The 25,624-nt window shown below is 32.4% G+C and overlaps 1 protein-coding gene across 2 annotated transcripts in view; it reads right to left on the bottom strand.

Moving 5' to 3' along the window:
* LOC145277511 (SID1 transmembrane family member 1-like) overlaps nucleotides 1–25,624 on the bottom strand; it is a 171,813-nt gene that overhangs the window by 95,549 nt on the left and 50,640 nt on the right. For both annotated transcript variants that reach the window (XM_080128936.1, XM_080128935.1), the window contains exons 3-5: nucleotides 18,805–18,966; nucleotides 13,410–13,554; nucleotides 4,078–4,161 (exon numbers count right to left, since the gene is read on the bottom strand). In XM_080128936.1, the coding sequence (XP_079985062.1) occupies nucleotides 4,078–4,161; nucleotides 13,410–13,554; nucleotides 18,805–18,966 (391 nt within the window). The remainder of the gene's footprint in view (nucleotides 1–4,077; nucleotides 4,162–13,409; nucleotides 13,555–18,804; nucleotides 18,967–25,624) is intronic.

Raw genomic sequence — 25,624 nt, 5'->3', positions numbered from 1 at the left:
TGCTTTTGTAGGCATGACTCCTAATTCACTGTAGCCCCTTACATCTTAGTGGCAACGTATCATGTTTAGGGTGAAACAAAAAAAAGGAAGATGCAAATAAAAAAATAAAAAATAAAATATTTTCAGTTTATAAGAAAAACTTAAACTTATCCCGTTTCTGAATTTTTGAGATGAGGATTGATTTGAGTGTCATTTTTACGTTTCGGTCAATGTAATCTCCAACCTTTTTCAGGTATAGCTTGTCGGACTCGGAAATCTTTCTGTCAAACACAGGAATCTACATGGAATTTTGAACAGAACTTTTTATTTAATCCATGGCTATAGTATGTGGGCAATACTCAAAATACAATTGTGAATTATTTGGACTTCTACCCAGTCATGGCTGACAGAACAAGAGCAAGATACCTCCCATGGATTAAATAAAGGGTTCTGTTCAAAATTCTATGCAGATTCCCAAGTTTGACAGAAAGACTTCTGAGTTTGACAACGTATACTTAAAGAATGGTCAAAGTTAATATTGACTTAAACGTTATAAAAATAACGCACAAGAGCAAAACAATGCAAATAATATGAATACTTAATCTATGTTTCACATTATTCAATTTTCTAAATAATTTGTTGTGGATTTGATTGTATTACTTTTTCAATGCAACTATTCACTTTAATAATTGTAACCACGTATGACCACATGCTTAAAGACACGTAAAGAAGGTTCCTTTAATTTACTGTACACCTATTAGCAGCATTATGAGTAACCTAACTATGGTCAAGCATAATTGTTATTTTATATTTCTAAGAGTTTTAAAGAATTATTACAGAGGTAGATATTCTATATCTATTTGATCTGCAAGTATTTAACATGCATGATATAGAAATATCTCTAATATGTTTCGGAAATTTTTTAGATGAGGAATATTTGAATTATTTAGATTATTCAGACTATTGTTCTCATCTTAGGTGTTATTTCCACGTTTCGGCTGATGTAACTATCAGCCTTCTTCAGATTTATCTGGTCAAATTCTGGAATCTTTCCGTTAAACTTGGACTTCTAAGCAGTTACGGCTGATGTAATGAGAGCATGTTCCTTCCGTCGATTAAATAAAGGATTCTGGTCAAAATTCTGTGCAGATTCCCTGAGTTTGACAAGATACACTTTAAAAAAGGCGGTGGTGACACTGGCCGAAACATTATGAAAATAACACTCAAGATGAGAAGAGTCGTTTAAATAATTCAAATAATATAAATGTTTCAATAAGTTTCCAGAACACTCTTCTGTTTGCCTGTTTCCCACCTGACTACAACTTGGATGTCTTCAAGTCCACCATAAACAAATTCCTGATAAACCGCCCCCTTAAGTAATCCACTTTATCAAATCTCCATTACTAACGATTACTACGATATTATCCCATTGATTACTGTACATGCAATAACCCTTATCCCCGAGTAGCTTCTGGGCCTTGATAAGTGGTGACTACCATGTAAAAAAAAAAAGAAAAGAAAAAGAAGACCTTTTTTGTATTGGCACTTTTATTGATAGTACACGCATAAAACTCTAGTTCACTTTGAAGTAATATCATCCAGATGCAAGACACTTGTTGTACCATTCCAACAACTTCTGGAAGGCTCCATGGAAGTCCTCTTGTGTAAGCATGTCAATGACCCTCGTCACAGCCTCTTTCATTTCTTCAACTGTCTCATAACGACAGTCTCTAAGGTTTTCCTTAAGCTTAGGGAATAACCAAAAGTGGACTATAGGGAAGATCAGGAACTGTCTTGATGCCCATCTTGATTAAATATTCTGTGACAAGGATGGAGTTGTGGATTGGTACATTCGTGCAAATCTTCTGCATCTTCAGTTCCTCACGAATAATTGTGTGTACAGTTCCCACCCTGGCATCAAACTGAGCACTTATTGTCTCTATAGATACACAACGGTCCTTATCCATGAAATTTTTTATTTAACTAATCAACTCTGGTGTTCTAACTTCCTTACTCCTCCCACACTTCTCATCATCCTTCACAGACACCCTTCCTTAAATCTCTTATGCCACTCAAAAACTAATGTTCAATTCATGTTAGATGGTCCAAAAACAGATTGAAGCATTCCATACATTTCTGTGGCATTTTTTTCAAGTTTAAAACAATTTTATTGCATATCGTTCTTCTAAAGTGTCCTCACGTCCAGATTGCATTTTTGAAATTCACTAGCTGTGAAAATCAGGCTTTAGTAGGGTGTGTTCATTTGAACCTGAAATAATAAAAATTAGTAAGTCATCTCATAAGATGTATAGCAATAACATACTGAATTCTCAAGAGTCTACGACAATTTTAAATGCATGTCTTACAAAAAAGTTTGAAAACTTAATACACCTTGTATCTACTGTGTATTGGCCATCTGTACTACTTGTATTGGCCATTTTGGCTTGTAATGCATAAATGAATATATTCACTTTGCTCAGGCTTCAGAGATTCATGCAAAAGAGTTCTACCTTTCCAAGATGGTCTTCTATGGCGTCCATGATTGCTCTCCATGCACCCAGCACTATGTGATTTTTTTTTTTTTTTTTACAAGGTAGTCACCACTTATCAAGGCCCAGAAGCCACTCGGGGATAAGGGTTATTGTGTGTACAGTACGTTAGTTTTGGAGATCTGATAAAGTGTTTTACTTAAGGAGGCGGTTTATCAGAAATTTGTTCACATTGGTCTTGAAGACATCCAGGTTGTAGTCAGGTGGGAAACAGGTAACTGGAACAGAGTTCCACAGGCGTGTACTTATAAGAAAGAAGCTTTGTTCATGGAATCTACGTTTTGATTTTGGCACAGATAAGGAGTGGGGAAAACCCATTTTGCAACAGCCTCTCCATAATGAATGGCACACTATTCAAGAGTTACCCCTATTATGAGGATCGTTCCAAAAATAAAGCCTACTATTTTTTTTTAAACTCTAAAAGTTGAAGAGCTACAAAGACGGCAGTGGTACCATTAAAATAAGTAATCTTTTGTGCTCAAGAATTTACTTTTTCTATATAGTCACCACCATTCTTTCAGTGACATAGCTCTGCTTTTAACGCATGCCCATGACAGAGATTGCTTTCTTAGAGTCCAACACGGTCAATATCTGCAACAGAGAGATGAAATTTTCAGGTCATCATAATGCAATTTGCAATCCCTTCATGATCTATTTGAGTGAAATAAAAAATAGGAGGCATTACTTTTAGAATGCCCCTCGTAGTATGCATAGGTATAGAACATGGTGAATGTGGAAGAGTAAAATTCTGTTATTCCCACAGGTAGCAATAGTTCTTGTGGCATCTAACAAAAGTGTGGTACCGGGTCAGAGAACATTATATTCTTGACAAAAGACAAGCACAATGATCCAGCAAACGGAGAACTATGGCGAGATGATGTCTAGATGAAATACTAATCCCTTTGGAAAGGTTATGTTAGGAAGAGTATCCAGTTATAAAATTTTGCCAAAAAGTCAGACCCATATAAACTATGCAAACCTATCTACAAATTGATAGTCAATCTATTTTTATAGCCTATTGTTATTCTTTACACATTTTTCTTTTAGAAAGTTTATTTGATTATTTTTAGAGCTAAAACTTTTCTAATTAAATGAACTTGATAAAAAAAAAATCAGTTGTCGTTTGCTTCTTGTTTTCATATACAAAGAAAGCTGTATTATTGAGACTACTATTGTTTAGAGTTTGGATAAATTATTGGCCTTTGATTTAGCACTTGCATATTGGCAGCATTACCAGCATGCTAACAAACTGCGGTATGGTCAAGCAAAATTGTTATGTAGATATTTAACATTTCAATATTAGTAAGAAATTAATTTTAAAAAAATGAAAAACAATAATGAAATTCAGAAAATAATATTTAATAAAACATAAAGCATAAATAAAAATTAGAGATTTTTTTGTCCTCGATATAAGTGTTATATAAATTTGAATAAGAATTTGTAAGTGAAGAAGGCAATACAGTTTTTTTTACATACACAAATCAAATTTTAATGATATAAGTCTTCATCAGGTATGACTCATTAGTAAAATAAATGAAATGTTATTTACTTGGACGACAATGGCTGCTTCTTTGCTCATTGTTTGGTAGAGACCATGGAAACGAATGTTACGATCCATATCATATACAGGGCACTGAAAAGAAAAAAATATATATTTGACTAGCTAACATATGCGCCCTTCAGATGCAAGCATCTAACATTTTGTGAATGCATATAAAAAAGAATCTCTCTTTTTAATGGTTTAATCATAAAATATATACACAAATCTTTTACTTATATGCATGAAAATAAAACAATGAAATTAGATATTGTATTTACTTTGTTAAGTACTATATCTTTTTACACATTATAATAAACAACACAAGTTAATAACTTTATATTAATAATATATTAATTAATATTATATAGCCATAACCTAAACTTTCTCTATAACACTCCCAATTCTCTCTCTCTCTCTCTCTCTCTCTCTCTCTGTCTCTCTCTCTCTCTGTTGCTTGTGTAACTCTGTTTCTCTTCCTCTCTGTTCACACTGGATGTGTCAGCTTTCTTTTGTATTTCTATAAAGAACTTATATCATTTATAAGCTACAGTTGAAACTGTTCTTCTCATTCTTTTTGTATGTTCATGAAGAAGAAAGTAACAATAATTGCAATTACAAGTAATGTTTGATGTGGATTGGCATATGTTTTTACAATGTGAAGATACATTTCAGTAATTACACATTTGAATTGGTTTAATGTCTGAGAGAAAACCTTGGATTTTGGCTTGAGACAGTTGAAAATTGGCTTTGGTATTTAAAAGAAAACAGTTTATTCATCGAAATGATGAAGACTATGTGATCATCCTAAGGACGATGGATGACTCATGATGGGAGTTTATTGGTCCACCAACTTAGTCGGATTTAGATCTTAGAATTCACCCTCGTCCGTTCCTCTGTTTGTTCTTAAAATTCTCAATAACTACTCATTACATTTTTCTGAAATTTTGCATGAAGTTACAACTACCCAAGGGAGAAAATGTAACATTCTCGGATTTTTGATAAAGATTCTGCTTACATCCTCAGGGGGTCAAAAGGGCCAAAAATAGTACTTTTCAGGACATAGAATCTTTTTTGACCATTAGATTTTGCTGAAAATAACCCAAAAGCAAGATCACATGGATATACATCTAGAAACGTAATATTTGACCGTGAGAAAATTCTGGGGCTTGAGCCCTAGGGTGTTTTTAGAGGTGAAAAACACACCTTTTGGGACTAATTTTTAATTTTCTCTTAAAATTCATACTTGTGCCTAAATAGGTGATTTAAATGGTACCGAAATAAAAAAAAATTAAGGCATCATTTGTCATGAAAAAGTGTCATTTGGCTATTTTAGCCCAATGTTTTGCATCTGTCCAGGGGTTTAAAATGGTCAAAATAGGTAACAGTTCTACGATTGATTTTGGTTAACAGTACAAGGGAAGTAACTCTTGTAGACTCGATTTTACAAATATTGATTATATATTTGTAGATTGAACTTTAATATGTGCAATTGGTTTACAATATAAGGTTACAAACTAGTAAGCAGGCAACTCATTTTTTTTATAAAGTGCCTTCTAGACATGAATGAAGATCCAACCTTTGTCTAACTATACCTTTGTGGGAAGGCAAGTAAATAAGAACATGTCAATTCGAATTGACTACGCATTTATTCCAATTCATGTTTGTTATCTGTGAATGTTAGACTGAGGAGTTTAAATAATAAACTCTCAGCTAGTGTTCATAGGCAGTCATGAAGATTTCATCAGTGATAAGAACCTTCAAATGATTGTTCTTTGTACGTAGATCATTTAGAGTTTTATCAGAAAGGGTCTTTCTTGATCTGCCATAAAAAACAGGAAGATGAAAAGCTGTGTGAAGTGTGGTGCTGTTTATTTTACTGGCTGCAACAAGAACAGTTGGATGTTCCATATCCTTGGGAGAAAGTGTTCCTTGTGGTAATCAGTAATAAAGTTAACCACATGACTCCTTCTAGTCCCACCACAAAAACATGACAAACACATAAGTCAGAGGACCATATAGTTTTTGGCTTCTTTAAAGTGAAGCGGGTTTGCACACAGTCAGTCTCATTCTCTTTTCCCAACCAGCCAGATTCAGCACAGTAGGATAGAATCAAGACAGCTGGAGGCCAAGTGTGAGATGCAGGAGCTGCTGGAAATGTTGATGTTCTCCTACATATAGTGCTTAGTATTTCTCAATAGTCACCCATTTGGTACTGGTCAAGCTTAACATCAGTGATCTAATGAGAACCAGTGTGTCAACATGATTATGTTGTATGGCTTTGATATATATATATATATATATATATATATATATATATATATAAAATAAAAATTACAATTAAATTTGCCAAAATGATCCAAGATGGTAAAATTAAAGTATATTATAAATATTAAAGAATTAATATTTATAAAATTATCTCAGCCAGATGTAAAAGCTCGATAAAATCAAATAGGAAATAGAGCTTATAATATGAGCAAACAGTTAATAAAATATGTTAAAAAAACACTTTGAAATGAGTTAAAAATATATTTAATCTGAAAAGGAAACACTAGATAAATGGATAGTCCTTAATCTGCGGAGTTTCAAAGAAATACTTTCCTTCTCATCAGAGGGTAGGAATTAGCAAAATGCGGGATTTACTTGTACAAATGGAAATTCTTTTAACTTTCTTGAAGTTTTACATTTGGATTTTACCGTCACTGAATTTTTTATCTTCCACCAGACTATCCATTCATGTGTAATTACCTTTTTATTTACCATATTCCCTCTGCTTAACTTTTTTTGTTTTCAAGTAAGATCTTTGACTTACTTGTTGTTTCATCAAATACTTCTGCATGCAAAATCCGATCCCACATTTTGCTAATTCCTACCCTCTGATGAGAAGGAAAGTATTTCTTCAAAACTCTGTGGATTAAGGACTATCCATTTATCTAGTGTTTCCTTTTCAGATTAAATATGTTTTTAACTCATTTCAAAGTGTTTTTTAACATATTTTATTAACTGTTTGCTCATATATATATATATTATTGTTTGACAGAATACTCCAAAAAAAGTTTTATTAAGATACCATTATTCTACAGAGTTTCAAAGAATGCTATTCTTCTCTTCTGAGGAAAGAAAGACATCAGAAAATTATTATAGCCGAGCTAAGAATTTGCTGGTTATGGGATGATGGAACAGCAATTTATGATATTAGATTGATGCAAAAATAATGTCATTTTTTATCAGATATATATATATATATATATATATATATATATATATATATATATATATATATATTTACCAGTGGTGAAAAAACCGGACTAAAGTGCTCAATGTGTAGTCAGAGCAGTATATAGGAAATTTATTACTGTGATATATATTTGTATTTGTGTACGTATCTTCTACATGTATATTTGTGTGTGTTTTTCTGTGTGTATGTGTTTTATTCACTTATTATAAATATCTCCCTAATAATTTTATGAATTTATTATTATTTGATTTACTTACTGATATTCTTACCTATTTCTATATTAGTAAAATAAACTTGTAACTTATAATTCATTAATTTATATTTTTCTCTTTCTCTCTTTCCTTCAACTACAACGCCTGAAAATTTAAAAATTATTTATAAAATATTTTTCAATTCCCCCCCTCCCAGCTAATTTATATTTATATATATATATGTATGTATATGTATATATATATATGTATGTGCAAGTGTTTGCATCTGGACGTATGTGTATTTGCATATATGTTTATATATGTATATATGCGTGTATTTTTACGTATCTGTGTATGTGTACATATATATATATGTGTTTGTATATGTATGTTTGTGTATATATGTATATATATATATATATATATATATATATATATATATATATATATATATATGTATGTGTGATCACGCATGTGCTTTTCCCCCATTTACGTATGTGCATTTGCTGTACATATTTATGCGTGTGCTTATATTTGTGTGTTACTTATTAAAAATGTTTTTTTCTATTATTTAAGTTACTTACTTAAGCTTTCACCTATTTTATTTTATTTCATTAAAATAAACCTGTAACGTATAATTTCTACCTGCCCGGCTAATTTATTTATATATATATTATATTTAATTATATATATAATTACACTATCAAAATAAACCTGTAAAGTATAATTCATTAACTTATTTTTCCTTTTCTTTTTCTTTCCATTTTATAAACAATAAATATCTTTCAATCTCTCCCCGCTCGGCTAAATTACTTTAAACCCCATTTTCAACCCGTTCCTTCACCTATTTTATTTTATTTTATTAAAATAAACCTGTAACGTATTATTTATACCTGCCCGGCTAATTTATTTATTATATTTAATTATATATATCATTACACTATCAAAATAAACCTGTAAAGTATAATTCATTAACTTATTTTTCCTTTTCTTTTTCTTTCCATTTTATAAACAATAAATATCTTTCAATCTCTCCCCGCCCGGCTAAATTACTTTAAACCCCATTTTCAACCCGTTCCTTCACTAACATTAACTCTCCAACCTGTTGCCATGGTGATCCTTTAAATTAACTGTTACTTATGCCGTTATCAACAAAAGTAGCGTCTTTTAAGTTTAAACCGTTAAAAAACACGTATATAAGAATTTACACATAATTAATATTTAATTATAAACCCCTCTCTTTTTTTTTAATACACTCCTACTACTTTAAACTCCAACCTCCTCTCCCCACCACTCCCCCTTCTTTTCTAACTCCCCTTTATCTACGATCTTTCCATTTTTATTTGACTTTATAACTTAGTCCATCTATGAATTCTGATGATGCTAGTTGGATTTTTCCTCTCTTTGAGGATTTTCCTCTAGTTGAAACAATTTGTAAACTCATTCTGGACTCACAGTAATAAATTTCCTATATATATATATATATATATATATATATATATATATATATATATATATATATATATATATATTATATATATATATATATATAAATAATGTCATTTTTTATCAGATATATATATATATATGACAAAAAATGACATTATTTTTGCACCAACCTAATAGTAAATGCAAAAATATTGTATATATATATATATATATATATATATATATATATATATATATATATACACGTTTTATTTTTTATTACCGTATCTTTCTGTTAAGTTACATTATTGTTTCAGCTACCCGGCCGTTTTTTTGGCCGTCTGTAGCTTCCTCAAACTTTTACAGAAATGTTTGTTATTATGGGGTGAAAGAGTGAATGAAGTCAGGGGTACGAGAAGGGCGGAAAAAAGAGGAAGGGAACAAGGGGGAAAAGTGGGACGGGGTGCTTGGTATGTCGGTAATGTTTTAGTTTTGGAGTTTAAGGAACTTATGGGGGAGGGTCAGGGAAGTTCATTTCTGGTGTGGCTGAGGGCATAGGGATACATGGAGGGGGAAGGGGAATATGTGGGGGTAGGTGGAGGGGGGTTACTTTAAAATTTAAGTCTTAATGTTAATGTTTTTGGCATCTCTTTGGTGAGATGATTTCTTGATAAGTATGTCTTGACCTGTTGGATGTTCGCTTATATTCGGAGGCAGGGGGGGGGGGGCTATGATTCGTTTTATTTATTTAGTTTTTATTTTGCTGTTAATTGTTTGGAGGGCGCGAGCACACATATGCGCACGTACACACATATATACTTAAAGAAACGTTCACATGTACACATACATCCCCGCCCTGGCATGCAAATATATGCACATATGTGCGCCTGCATGCATAGATACCCGCGTTGCTCCCGCTTACGTCAAATTTTCCTTAAGGTGCTAAAATTGGGTACGTGTGCGCAAGCATGGATGCGCTCATACACAGATACGTACACACATTACCGCCCCTACCCCCAAGGAGGCATATACATGGGCCCATATGCGCATATTGATTCAGGTATACCTGCACCCCCACGCATACATGCAAGCGCATGTGCACATACAGATACCAATACTCGTGAACACATATATCGGCATATATACACACAGCTGCATGCTCTCACACACGTATGTGGACATCAGGCAGCGGGCACATATACTCTCACATCCACACACGCATACATAGGTACGTGCACACATACATCGGTGCCCCATGTACACACGGATGCACACGTGGATGTACACGTGTGTGCATACATACACATACACACCCAGTTATACAGACAGTCTTTACTAGGGCTATGACAAGAGAATATTCTTTTTATTGTTTAGACTCTCGAGTATATATCCGACACAGTTAGACACAATTAATCAACTGAGAACCACATCACTCTATATAAAAACATATAAGATATTAACTGATATATACTCGAGAGTCAAAATAATGAAAAGAATATTCTCTTGTCATAGCCCTAGTGATTACTCACCATGCCTAAAGAGCACTTCACTCTTGTCATTAACAATGTTAGTGTACATGTGTCATGTGGTTACCAAATTTGGACGTGTCATTTTGTTTACATCCTTGGAATTCAGATTTTGAATTCACAACATTTCTATGAAAAAAAATTTTTTTTTTAACTAGTGGATATCCATTTCCTGAATTAGGAGTCGCTTCTGACTTGACCATGTCCACACGGACTAAGTGTCTTTTCTTTTCAAACTTTACATTTTGGTTCATCCAAATTTCTTCAGAAAATTAAACATTAAATCTGTTTTCTGTGACGCATGATTAAGTCAATCAGTTAATTATTTCCATAAGAGATCACACATGATCCATAAAGTCATACCCTGTTAATTATTCCTAATAACCCATTGGTCATTATATTTGTGCTTAAGTGCTTAATCTCAAGTAATGTTTAACAAATATAGAATAACAATCATTATTACTATAGTAACTTTAATATCTCAATGGTTGTCCTATGTTTGTGGCCTTGTGCCAGACTGAACTTACATTAGTAAATATGAATATCCAGTGATTTTTCTAATAATCAACCTGGTATGAAAAATGCCTTATGCTTTAAATAGTCCAATTTTGGGCACGATTAGATCAATAGTCATAAATAGTCCAACATTTAGCATGGGAACTTAAAAAATAAGGAGTATTTCAATTGTTATAAATAGTCCAATTTTTGGCATAAATACTCCATAAGGTATAAACAGTCCTATATTTTGTATAGGTACTTGAATAGTCCAATTTTTAGCATGGTAGTTCCAATTATCATAAATAGCCCATTTTTTGGTATATGTATTCCAATAGCCATGTGATCATCATTATCATCATCATATTTAGCTTAGCATATATTTTATATACTGGCATATGTTGGACACTCTTAGAAATTGATTTCCAAGCTAATCTATCTCTGCTAAATAATCAATTTTTTGGCATGCATACTCCAATAATCATCAACTCTTCAAATGACGTTCCATTTTAACAAATAATAAGGTTCCCCATCACCTTCTATCTTCTAGTATGTAAATCTCAACTGTCTGTTTGTGTGTTTGTATGTGTGGGTGCATGTCTACTAAAAACTTTTGACACACGCGACCAAAACTGATAAAATTGGTATCATTTGAAAGTTCAGTCTCTTGGCCAACAAATATCCAAAAATTGGCCAAAGACATTCATTCTTTGACCATAAACTAGGTTATTTGTCACAAGGAGGGGTCACTTTTTTGTCAATATTTTTGCAAAGTCATCATACGCTTTGCAATGACTAACCTTATTTCAAATGCTGCTACCATCATTTGTCGCAGTGGACGTGGAGGCTAAGCAGTTGGCTTTTTTCACCTTCTTTTCCTCTTTTGCATTACAGGTTTGAGCCTGCTTGCCTGCCTACTACTTGTCTTTTATTTTTTTTATTTTGGCACTCATGCAGGTACTCATTGCTATTTTCATTTTTTTAGGTGGTTGGTTCATTTTTTTAAAAAGTTTTTTAAGGCTCTGTTGATCAATACCCTTACCATAAAACCTATCCACATCCAGGCAACACTGGGGACCTCCACTAGTCTATATATATAAAAGGCAAAATATGTGTGTGTGTTTGTATGTCAGCCAAAAACTTTTGCCACACGCAACAAACACTGACAAAACCGGAATCGTTGAAAGATTAGACGACAAATATCGAAATATTGGTCAAAGACATTAATTCTTTCACCATCAACTGGGCCGTTCTTTGCAAAGTCCCACTTGTGATCTCAATGTACATTTTAAAGGTGTTATTTCAAACACCTGTAACGTCATAAGTGCGTCATGGGTCAGACGACTAAAGCAGTTCCTTTTTTTTTCAGCCCCATTTTCTTCTTAGCATCACAGGTTCGAACCTGGCTACTGCAGTTATTTTTTTTTTTTACGCTTGCACAGGTACTTGCTGCTATTTAAATTTTTTAGGGGGTTGGTTATTTATTTTTTTTTTTGCACTGGCACGGTTACTCACTGCTATTTGTTTTTGGGCTGGGTTGCTCAATAGCCTTTCTATACCACCTCTCAACACCTGGGCAATGCCGGGTACCCCCACTAGTTTATTATATAAACCTCAAACATCTGTGTGTGTGTGTGTGTTTGTGTGTGTGTGTGTGTGTGTGTGCGTGTGTTTGTATGTTTGCTAAAAACTTTTCTCATGTGCATTGTACATGCATCAACTCAACATCGTTAGAAGGAGCAATCTCTCGGACAAATAATATCCAAAAAGTAGAAAAAAATGGTCAATTATTTTGTGGAAAAATATTGTTTTCTTTAGACGCGATTTGCAAATTATACATGCATTAATAATTCATTACCATCTTTCGTTTGAAATAACTAAACTTGCGATGTTATAACATCTGCATGATCGTGAGTAAAAGCGTTCAGTTACTAACTTCAGTTATGCGAGTTCATGCCTGGCACACGTCATTTTTCTTCTTTTTTTTTTGCTTACAATGATGGCACCAGATTTTTTTACCCTCCTCCTCGTTCTCACAAATTTTTTTTTAATGACCAGGCAACGCCCCCACCATCACTCCCATTGTCACATTTTAATTACTGGGATACAGTTAGAAGACCATCGCGTTTAACCACCTGAAGAAAACCAGAAACATGTGAAACAACAATGAAGAAGATAACAGTCCACAAAAATGAATACATAGTAATTACGTCATCTGTTATTTTCATCCCCTTTTATCTAAACTGTTTTATGATGCCCCTCTTATGTTTGTCTTATCTTTAAAACACGTTTGAATTTTAGTAAGAAAATAAATTTTACAATAGAAATGTAAAAACAAAATTTTATGAAGATCACTTTACAAAAAATATTCTAACCTGTGCTACCCCCCCCCATCCCCTGCCAATTTCAATATTATCATCACAAAATAAGAATAAGTAGAGATATACAAGTGAAAGTTCTACACACCCTAATGTCTTGAATAGACATGGTGAGGCAGTTGGTGTCTAGTGAATTGCCTGTAACAATCACAGACTCTACACCTGGAGGAAACGAGAACATGTAATATTTTGGTTCAGTTGGGGTCACTGTGACATGCTTTTCTTCACCCAATCTAAAAAAAAAAGAATCAGAATAAAAAACAAAAAAAAATGTTTACTTTTTATAGAAAATTTTTTTTTTCTTTTTAGATTATACAAATTTGGAGGAAAATTAGTTTGTAAATTAATTATGCTTCTGAATTTTTGAGATGACAATTGATTATTCATATTATTTGGATTTTTTGGACTATTGTTCTCACCTTGAGTGCTATTTTTACAATGTTTCGGTCGATGTAACCTCTGACCTTCTTCAGGTGTATCTTGTCAAACTCAGGAACCTTTCTGTCCAATTAGGAAATTGGCACAGAATTTGCAATTGTATTTTGAGTGTCACCTGCACCGAGGATTGAATTTTCAACCTCCAGAAAAGTATCACTTACAACTGAATTTTACCAAGTACTTTATCCGCTATATCATGGGTCCTTGTAGATTACTTAGGCTTCTACCCAGTCATGATTAATGGGAAAAGTTCCGTTCGAAATTCTGTGCAGATTCCAAAGTTCAACAGAAAGATTCTCAGAGTTAGACAAGATGCACCTGAAGAAGGTTGAAGGTTACATCAGCCGAAACGTTGTGAAAATCACACTAAAGATGACAACATTAGTCCAAAGAATCCAAATAATATGGATAAATTAATTATGTTTTTAGATGACACCAGGGAATTTTTTAAATGTTGTGTTATTAAAACAAATGTATTAAAATGTATAACAATTCTATTAAAATGTGTTATAAATATGATTGAAGCTTTTTTAGATGCAAGATTTATATAGGATCAATTGGAAAAATAATATAACACGTGTGGTCTCCTGTTTGATCCTATAGAAGCTTAACACCACAAAAAAGTTTCAACAAGAGATGCAACTTATGTCTCGAAGACAAAATCAGAATTCTAAACATAAACACAAGGACATATTAAATCAAAGAAACAAGATAATCTTGACACAGAAAATGAAATTAAAATAATAACTGAACAAGTACATTTAAGAAACTCTCATCTAAAATTAGAACACAAAGAATAATTTTTTTTTTTTTTTACACGGTGGTCACCACTTATCAAGGGCCGGAAGCCACTCAGGGATAAGGGGTATTGCAAGTAGAGTACGTTAGTGTGGAGATTTGATGAAGTGTTTACTTAAGGGGCGGATCATTAGGAATTTGTTAACGTTGGACTTGAAGACATCCAAGTTGTAGTCAGGTGGGAAGCAGGCAGATGGAACAGAGTTCCACAGGCGTGCAGTTCTAAGAAAGAAGCTTTGTTCATGGAATCAACTTTTTGATTTAGACACAGATAAAGAGTGGGGGAAATTTTTCACAGTGGATTGAAGTTCAAACGAGCACCTGCCATGGAAATAACGATAAAACAAGGATAGGCTCGCAACGTTTCTTCTGTGGGAGAGAGGCTGCAGGGTAGAGAAAAGGGCATCCCCCACTAAGCCACAAAGTCTATTTTGTACTCTGTCAAGGCAGGATAGGCTGTTTTTAGCAGCTCTTGCCCAGATATGGCAGCAGTATTCCATCCTTGGATGTACTTGGCTTTTATATTTCAGATCAGGAGTAAAGGTCAAACCCAGAAGCTTGTCAAAACACGGGGCTTCTCCTAGACGAGAGCCATCCATTTCAATTGATGCCAGATGGGGATCAGAGCGTTGATGATGATGATGTAAGGATAAGAGATATTAGACAACTAAATTTTTAGAAAATTCTATACACAACATATGAAAAAATCCAGTACAACATTGAATTAGATCATGCTCCTCCACTTCATAGCAACTATTAACAACAATATAATTAATAGATAAATAATAATTTGAGTTGCTTGATTTTTTCATTTACAAAGTTTGAAGAGAAATAATGTTGAAAGATTATTAAAATGTAAGAGACATTCTTAGGAGAAAAATTGTTCTTTGAAAAGTTACAGTTTTTATTAAAGTATAATTTGATTTTTTTTGTTTTTGGTGGGCATTTTTTAATTTCATGATACTTGTCGGTTTCTCCATAACTTCTTAGTGATACTTTGAATTGACTAACAGTCATGGATTTTTTTTTTTAAATTATCACAGTTGTAAACGGCTTACAGTCGCCTGGCAATCCTTTCAGAACCATGGAAATCAATAAGTTATTACTTATTATTTCACCAGACATTTTAAATCAATTTGCCATTGTTTCGACCCTTATAACAATCTCTAATCGTCTCAGCTTCCATGTTTTACAGACGTCAGTTCTGTATATAAAGAGATAATTTGGAGTTTCCTTTCTATAAATAATGCTCTCTTAATATGTTCAATGCTTTGCAGTCATCATCCAAGACTTCTTGCATTATCAAAGATAAACTTATGTCAACTTCTGTAAACTGCTCTACTGTAAACTTCTCTAAACTTCTGTAAAAGCAAAGATAAACTTCTGTAAACTGTATCAATTATGTAAAAACAGTTGAGTCATTTTCAATAAATTCTGGTTCGTTTCAATTTTCAGTTTGTGTCTGAATGACTTTGTGTAGTTTTTGAATTCCAAAATATCTCTAAAATTTCACTTTCCATAATTCAAATTTCAATTCCGATCCATCAAAGTAAAGTCATTCACTGGATCCAGAAGCTTTGGAGTTTTAGTTTCAGAAGAGAATAAAATGTTATTCCAAACAAAATGGCAGTATCAATCCAGAGAAAGTTTTTAATTGTAAAAGCTTACAGACGAAGATGAAGAATAGTTTCAGAAGGTCTGAAGAATTCTTGAGATGAAAAGCAGAGTTCCTTTCTGTTTGAAGACAAAAAATTATGTGCATGAATTCTAAAGAGATTCAGCATATTTTTATGGATTGATTCTGGTTTCTGATTGTTTCGCAGCAGAGCGTGGTTCCATCTGATTGGTCAGTTCTTATAACTCCTGTCTATAAATAGAACATTCCATTTTTTTGTAAGCATCCCCCCACACTTATAACAAAAATCTTGCAACAGTCCACACATTCTATGAGCAATGTTTCTGACAAAGTGGGAAGAATTACTGTTTTCTGGGCTGGAATTCATCTATATAACACTTATCGTTGGCTTTAAATGGTATTTTTTGTTAGTTTTTTTGTTTACATCAAGTGGCTACATACCTTGTCTGGAACATTTTGATTAAAAAAAATTTGTAAAATACAAATAAGATAAAAAAGATAAAAAACATTAAGAAATCATTCAGCTATTAGAAATGAATATGATTGACTATCTGATTATTTATCATCGTAAACCATTTAACCTGATTTCAATTGTTACGCTCATATGACTTGTGGGCGAGAAGGGAGTGACAAGTTTTTTAAAAAAATTAAGTTTTCGTCCAATTTATTTCATTAAGGTACTTTGTTATCTTATCACTAATCAAACCTTTTAATCGACTTAAAGATAGTAGCTAATCCTATATCTACTTGTAACAAGATTCATGAAAACAAGCGTCCCATGGTGGCGTATGCATATTATAAAAAGTCACCGACACTCAAACTTGAGTGATAAGAAACGAAAAGGTGACATATGAAAATTAAGATGTGGTCAAAGTTGAACATATAAAAAGCCAATATTTCTTTCATTGGCTTGGACATTTTTTTTTTTTTTTTTTTTTACTTTGAGTTGTTTAAACGTACAGGTAATTCGCATGTCAGTGGAGAAGAAAGAAATACAGATTTTCTACAAATGTGGTTTTTGCACGTGCTGAGAACATTGCAAACGGAAGAAAAACTTTCTTATTTTTCCTGTTTTGACGTTTGTAGAAAATACGCGTTTCTTTATTCCCACTAATATGCGAATTAACCGTACGTTCAAATGACTCAAAGTCAACAAAAAGAATGTCCTTGCCAATGAAAGAAATATCAGCTTTTTATACGCTCAAATTTGACTGCGTCTTAATTTGCATATGTCACCTTTTTGTTTCCTATTGGTCGAGTTTTGAGTTCAAGTCTCAGTGACTTTTTATAAAACACACACATCACCGTTGGATACTTGTTTCTATGACTGTTGTTACACGAATAAATATGTCTGTCAGTTTGTGTGTAAGAAGTGCAAGATAATGAAGATAGATAAAACTCAAATATTTGTGATATGTTCCACGAAAGGGATATATTCATTTGAAGTAGCTGAATGGTCTTGACTACAGTATTTGAGTAACCGTGCGTGCGTGCGTGCGTGCGTGCGTGTGTGTGTGCAGTAGAATAATGTATGGAAGTGAAACCTGGTCAGTGAGGTTTGAGGATATACGTTGCATGGAGAGAAATGATGTGTAAGACTAATTTAGATTTGATGAGGAAGATTAAATCTAGACAGCACAAGAAGACGTATGAAAAACAAGAGAATTTGTTGGTTAGATCACATTGGAAGACTGGATGAGAGTGCTTGGTTAGCTGTTGAGACGCAGAGTCTGTTAGAAAAAGCCAAGGAAAACGTGCACAAATTCTTAAAGTGGAAAACCAAAAGAAATTTGGACTGTAACGTAGTGCACATGAGCACGTGGAAAAGTATCAGCAGCAGCAAAGGATAGCTGGCTGCAAAAAGATTAGCAGCAGCAGTAGCTGATAAAAAGGCATATGCAAATAAGGAAGTATGAGTGAGAAGAAAAAGGAAAAAAAGAGAAAAAAATGCGCCACGTGGTCGGGAGAAGCAAAATACACATCAAAGAAAATGGTCGTGTAAAGTTGAGGACGAGAATGGGCTGGCTGTAACCAGCTGTGGTCAGAGGAAGAAAAAAGTGTACACCATGCGAAATGAATGATGGAGAGAGACTTTTAAGTGGTGCCGAGACGGGAAAGGTAATGAAAACACCTATGTTAAAAAAAAAAAATGCCAACCCGGATATTTGCTTATTTCCAGTTTTATTTTTATGAATTACTAAAATAAGTAAGTACATAACGTTACAAAACGACCCCCACCCCCAAAGAAAAAAAACAAAAACAAAAAACAGCTTGGATGCAAATCATCAATTGAGATCTTAGACAATGGAATTTGAATGAAATCAATTCTTAAGACAAGCTTGAAAATTGGGATTGCAGACTGACCAAGTGAAATAAGACAATAAAAGGAGGAGGAGGAGGAGGAGGAGGAGGATTGACAAGCGAATAAAAATAATATGCAACAGGTCATTCCAACATTTGAAAGTTAAATTGGGTAACATGAAACTGTTCAAAAAGTGCTAGATTGCAGGCAAGTGTGGAGTTTTTTTGGGTTTTTTTTTTGGTTTTGAAAGTAAGATGGAATAAAAAAACAAAAAAAAACAAATAAAAACGAAAATTAACAAAGCCTTACTTCAATTCAAAGTTTTCAATTAAGGATGTCATTAGATAAAAGTCAGTTGTATTTTCTGTGAGAGAGCTGACTTCGATTATGATGTCCTGCTTTGGTTTGATATTTTTTCGGTGAATTTTGTCGATAGGGCATAATGTTCTGCTCACTTGATAAAATTCAAACCTACAGGGAAAAGAAATATTGTAGAGATTAAATAATTAAATGAACAAAATCAAATACTTAAATGAAACTAATAAAAATTAAATACTTATAGAAAATGAACAAAATCAAATAATTATATATAAAACAATAAAAAAAATACATAAAATAAAAAAAAGTAAATACTTAGATAAAACAAACCAAATTAAATATTTATATAAAACAATCAAATTTAAATAGTTATATAAAACAAACCAAATTAAATACTTATATAAAACAAACCAAATTTAAATATTTATATAAAACAAACCAAATTAAATACTTATATAAAACAAACCAAATTTAAATATTTATATAAAACAATCAAATTTAAATATTTATATAAAACAAACCAAATTAAATATTTATATAAAACAAACCAAATTTAAATATTTATATAAAACAATCATATTTAAATATTTATATAAAACAAACCAAATTAAATATTTATATAAAACAATCAAATTAAATATTTATATAAAACAAACCAAATTAAATATTTATATAAAACAAACCAAATTAAATACTTATATAAAACAAACCAAATTAAATATTTATATAAAACAAACCAAATTAAATACTTATATAAAAGAAAATTAGTCACAGTTTATATATTTTCATATATTTGAAAATTCAAATATCTTCAATTTGTATGAAATTTAAACAGCAAGTATTAGACATCAATATTTCAAAATCATCAAATAATTGTGTTCCCATTTAAACATCTGTTACACTGTTCTTTCTTTTGTTTCTTGTATATTTCAAGTTTATATCTGCACTGACTTTCTTTCAACACCTGAAATCAAATTTACATCAAATCTGTTGCTAAAGTTACTGGAAATGTCGGTGGATCATTCTATCACTCCAGAAAGTATTTCACTACAGACGCCATCTTCTGCATGTTCAAAAGCCAGAATACATCCTAACATGGAATACTGTTGCCACATCTGGAGAATTTTTTTCTGCCTTAACAGAGTACAAAATCGATTTCGAAATCTAGTGGGAATGTCCTTTTCACTTCCCTAAGGCCTCTTTCTCACAGAAGATAAGTTGCTAGTCTTTTTCTGCCCTATCCTTATTTGCATAGTAGGTGCTCAACAGAGCTCCAATATTTGTTTCTTCCCTGTAAAACATCCACAGCAAGAACTTGTCTAGCTACAACCACTGTCAATAATTTTTCTTTCTTCCTCTGTGTACCTAAAACTAAACAGAATTTCCATGAACAAAGTTTCTTTCCAAGAACTGCTCGTCTATAGAACACAACACCACAAGGTTGTTTTCCAGCTAAATACCACACGGTCATTTTTAAATTCAATGTTAACAAATTCTTGTCAAATTCTGCTGTCATTCATTGTCTCCAATCACCTCAAGGTATTGTCTCATCGTCCACATATCAATTAATTCTTATCCTCAAATGGCCTTCAGACCTTGATAAACAGTGACTCATTAGTACCAAAACAAAATCAACTTAACTGATGATTATGAATTTTTTAAGTTAACTTTTAGGTATAAGAGTGCATAGTATGGTTCATATGTAGTTTAAATAAAATAAAATAAATGTACCCACAAATTAAAAACAAGTACTGGTCAGAAAATTGAATTATGATTTTTTTTTTTCGATGAAGTTAGTTGATGTACGGTGCTAACAAGAACGGAAGATGATTATCACAATATGGTTATTATATCATTGGATTCTTTGGACTACTGTTCTCATCTTGAGTGTATTTTTCAATTGATGTAACCTCCGACCTTCTTCAGGTGTATCTTATCAAACTCAGGAATCTGCAGAAAATTTAGAACAGAATCCTGAATTTAATGCATAGGTGTAGCATTGTGACTGTTGTAAATATAGATTCAGGCCCTTGCACTGAAAAATGATGTCATGATTTGAAGTCCTAGCAAGCAAGATCTATCGAACAGTCAAACTGTTGATAATAATAGGATTTTACAAATTTTTTTACAGATTTTTAGGTACTACAAACATGATTACATTTATGGTTATTTTTCTATTTTTTTCTTTTTATAAAGATTGATCATTACTTGAATTTTATAAATTATTTTTATAAATAAAATAAAAATGTGCTCGTTTGAGCTTCCATCGATGGTCCGCCTCCCACGTCAAACTTTCACAAAAAGCTCTCTAACTACAACCACTATCAATCATTTCCTCCACTCACTATCTGCACCTAAATCTAAACACAAATTCCATGAACAAAGTTTCTTTCCTAGAACTGTCCGTCTGTGGAACTCTGTTTTCCAGCTGATTATAATATGGTAGCCTTCATGTCCAATGTAAAAAAGTTCTTGTTGAGCTGTATCCTTAAATAATCAAATTCTACCTAATTTCTAATACTAACGTTCACTCATTAATTCTGATCCTCGAGTGACCTTTAGGTCTTAATAAGTAGTAACTCCCATGTAAAAAAAAAAAAAAATACATTTAATTTCTTCCCCCTCAATCTAAAAACCATGACTTTTGTGTTAAAAAAAGCATATTTAAATTTTTTTCACATAAAAATATTGTTTACATTTTAAGAACAAAACATAATATTCTGAAAATATATAAGAAATTATGTGATAGTGTCAAAATATATACTTATAGTAAGTGAGCTACGCAAACGTTTCATTTTTTTTCTACTAAAAGAATTCACCACGTTAACTGTTAGTCTGATGACTTCCTTCGATGGAATGAAAAACTAATGATAAGTGTATATTTTATACTACTGTAAGACTCTATAGTACTAGCATTTTACCCCGGCGTTGCCCGAATGTTTGGAGGTGTCTGTTGAGCAAAAAAAAAAAAAAAGTGGTAGTAGGAAGCTAGGCTCAAATCTATGCCACAAAGGAGGAAAAGAACGGGAAAAAAACCTGACGTCTTTTCTGTTACGACCACTGCCAAAGCGGAAGTGATGTAGGTTTTAATTAAGGCAATCGAATAATAGACAATCGAAAGGGGAGGATGACTTTCAAATATATCGACGAAAAAAGCGCCCCCCCCCGTAAAAAAAGTACCCAGTTGAAGGTGAAGATATTAATGTTTTTAGCCAATTTTTCGATATCTGTCATCTGAAAGGTTGAACTTCAAAACGATACTGATCTTGTAAAAATCCGTCACCTCTGTCGAAAGTTTTAGACAGACAGGCAAACATACATACATACATTTATATATTGGTAGCTCAAATAATCGACCCAAACCGATTAAAAAGCTTGTCCTATCTCTGAATACCCTTTATGTAAAATTTCAAATGTTTAGACAAGAAATTGTCTTAGTAATTTGGTAGAGACTGAAGCGGTCAAATGTTTTTTTACTTTGACCCCTATTATGACCCCTTAACATTTATCGTTTTGGGCTCAAATCAAGTTATTAAGTTAGATCCATGTATAAGGAACCCATCTCTAAAAATTCAAGTGTTGAACTTTGACCCCTTAACAGCCAAATTTCTGGCTGAAAACCGATTACAAAGATTTTCCCAAATCTCAATACACTGTATATCAAATTTTAGCCCGGCGTTGCCCGGGTGTTTGAAGGTGTAAAAAAAAAAGCTGTCAATTTTTTTTTACTTTGACCCCTATTATGACCCTTAACCTTCATTATTTTAGGCTCAAATCAAGTTATTAAATTAGATCCATGTCCAAGGAACCTATATCTAAAATTTCAAGTGTTTAGATCTAAAATTGTCGGAGGAGTTTGGTAGAGTTCTCAAAAGTAAAATCGTTGAACTTTGACCTCGTTACAGCTAAATTTCTGGCCGAAAATGGATTACAAAGATTTTCTCAAATCTCAGTACCCTGTATATCAAATTTCGAGTCTGTAGACTAAAAATTGACAGAGTTATTGCATAGGGAAATGTACACAGACACACACATAGACACACAGACACGTTCACTTTTATAGATAGATTGAGCATTCATTCATACACGAGGAAGTTTAAAACATGGAATAAGATCTCAAGCAAAATTGAAGAATCGAGATATAAGCTCTACTTTCTTTTCAATAAAGCTTATTTACACCAAATAAATAAATGAAATTCCTATTTCAGTCATGTAAATTATTTAGTAAAATAAGTCTTCACATTGCTCTTAAATTTTTTATTTACTAAAAACATATTTTTAAAAGAAATAATGGTGCTTATCAGAAAAGATGTGCTATTTTATTGATTGTATTTTTCTAGTTAAATTCAAGTTATATTCTCGCTTTTAACTGCACGTATTTAAATGGAAAATAATTCCTTGTCCTTAGGAAAAGAAAATACAGACATTTTTGACAATTTCTGTAATTTCTCTCTGGAATTCAATACAAGGGAAGGATTTCTGATTGTATCTTCAAACTTTATTCCATGACATCAGCAGGTCATGTAACTTTAGTGCAAAGGCCATGTATATGTACGATGGCCACGGTAGCATGTTCTTGTTCTGTTAACGATCTGAAGTATTAGGTAATTCACAATTGTATTCATAGTATCGTTTGCATTGAGGATTGAACCATCAATTTCTTTTTCTTTTGGTTTAGAACACAACTGGACCATGATACATTTACCTTTAAACTTTAATCTTATTATGTTCACAAGAGTTTTGTTTGGATGACATAAATAGAATTTTGTTCAGAAGTTTCGTTTAATTTCTTTCATAACTAGCATCTTTCAAAGGATTAGAGGTCATTTAATTATTTTTATAATATCAAATCATTTTTTTTATAATATTCAATCAATTTTTTTAAAATATTCAATTAATTTTGTATAATATTACATTAATTGTTTCATAATATTCAATAAATATTTTTATAATATGCAATAATTTTTTTTAATATTAAATCTATTTTTTTTGTAATATGCAATCAATTGTTTTATAATATTCAATCAAATTTTTTTATAATATTAAATTAATTGTTTTTAATATTAAATTAATTTTTTATAATATTAAATTAATTTTTTTTATAATATTAAAATAATATTAATTTTTTTTATAATATTAAATTAATTTTTTTTATAGTATTAAATTAATTTTTTTTATAATATTAAATTAATTTTTTATAATATCCAATCAATTGTTTTATAGTATTCAAAATGTTTACATCGGATTTGAAAGCTACAATGTTATATTCAACAGGGAAGCAGGACAGCGGAACAGTGTTCCACCGGCAAGCAATTCTGCGAAAGAAGCTTTGTTCATGCTATCTGTGGCACGGATAGAGAGTGGGGGAAATCGTATATTGTGGTTGTAGCTAGTTGCGCATGTGTTTTTGTGAAAGTTTGACAAGGGGGAACCATAGATGGGAGTTCAGTCGAGCACTTGTCATTAATATAAGGATAGAGCAGAGACAGATTCACAACGTCTCTTCTGTGGGAAAAAGGTTACAAAGGAAGAGAAACGGACATCACCTACTAGATTTTGAAGCTGGTTTTGGACCCTGTCAAGGCTGGATAGGATGTGCCGAGCAGCTCCTGCCAAGATGTGGCCGCAATACTCCATTTTAGGGTGTATCTGGCTCTTATACAGATAAAGGATTGCATCGGCAGTGAAATATCTGCTGGAGTGGTAGAGTGATCCAACCATTTTTCCAGTGATCTTTATATACATATGGCATTAATTTGCATATGAGGGAAATAGCGGCTATAAGAAGGACGAATCGGAGAGGACAGGAGATAGAGTTTTTGACAGCCGAAAGAGAGCATAGATGTTGAGATGTGGTGTTGTGAATGATGATTTAAGAGAAGTTGGTATGAATTGCAGCGTTAGTGAGAAAGAATTGTGACATTCGGTTTTTTTTTTCATTATATAAATATTGTTCACCAATGTGACATAATTTCAGTTACAGACAAACATCACTTTATCCGTAAAAGATAAGCAAAGGTAAAAGTTGTCCGACTTTACTACAGTGTCCGTGACATGCCAAGTTTGTATTCAATTGCAGTCAATATTTATTGGCAGCAAAGAACAAGTCTATAATTGATTTGATGAAAGCAACTGATTACATTAGCTTCCTTTCTTAGTTCGATATTCACAAATCAATACAATGAAGCAAAAACAAGGTTGGGCATAATAGTTCAATTTGCCATTTTTGTATGAAGATTTTTGCAGATTTACAAAGCTACATTTTTAGAATCTTCAGAGCAAAGGCAATCCAAAAACCAACATTTGCACGGTTGTCATTTTGCATTTTCAAAACTGATGCAGCAAAATATTTGACTATCTAGGTGTCTAATCAACTTAGAGGCATAATTACGTATATTCGTATTATTTGGATTCATCGGACTACTGTTCTCATCTTGAGTGTGATTTTCACAAAGTTTCGATCAATATAACAATATATTTTCACAACATTTCAATCAATATAACCTCCTTCATGTGATTGATGTGACCTTCTTCAGGTGTAACATTCCTGATTTTGACAAGATATACCTGAAGAAGGTCAGAAGTTACAATGACCGAAACGTTGTGAAAATAACACTCAAGATGAGAACGGTAGTCCGATGAATCTAAATAATACAAATAACTAATCCTCATCTCAAAAATCAAAAATGTTAATTACATACAGTAATTAATAGAGCTATGACAAGAGAATATTCTTTTCATTACTTTGACTCTCGAGTATATATCAGTTAATATCTTATGTTTTAGATAAAGTGATGTGGTTCTCGATTGA

The sequence above is a fragment of the Euprymna scolopes genome, chromosome 6 (genome assembly GCF_053919585.1).
Source record: "Euprymna scolopes isolate OS-2025 chromosome 6, ASM5391958v1, whole genome shotgun sequence".
NCBI lineage: Eukaryota > Metazoa > Mollusca > Cephalopoda > Sepiida > Sepiolidae > Euprymna > Euprymna scolopes.
Note: the sequence above shows the minus strand (reverse complement) of the source record. Positions and strands in the feature narration are given on the sequence as shown.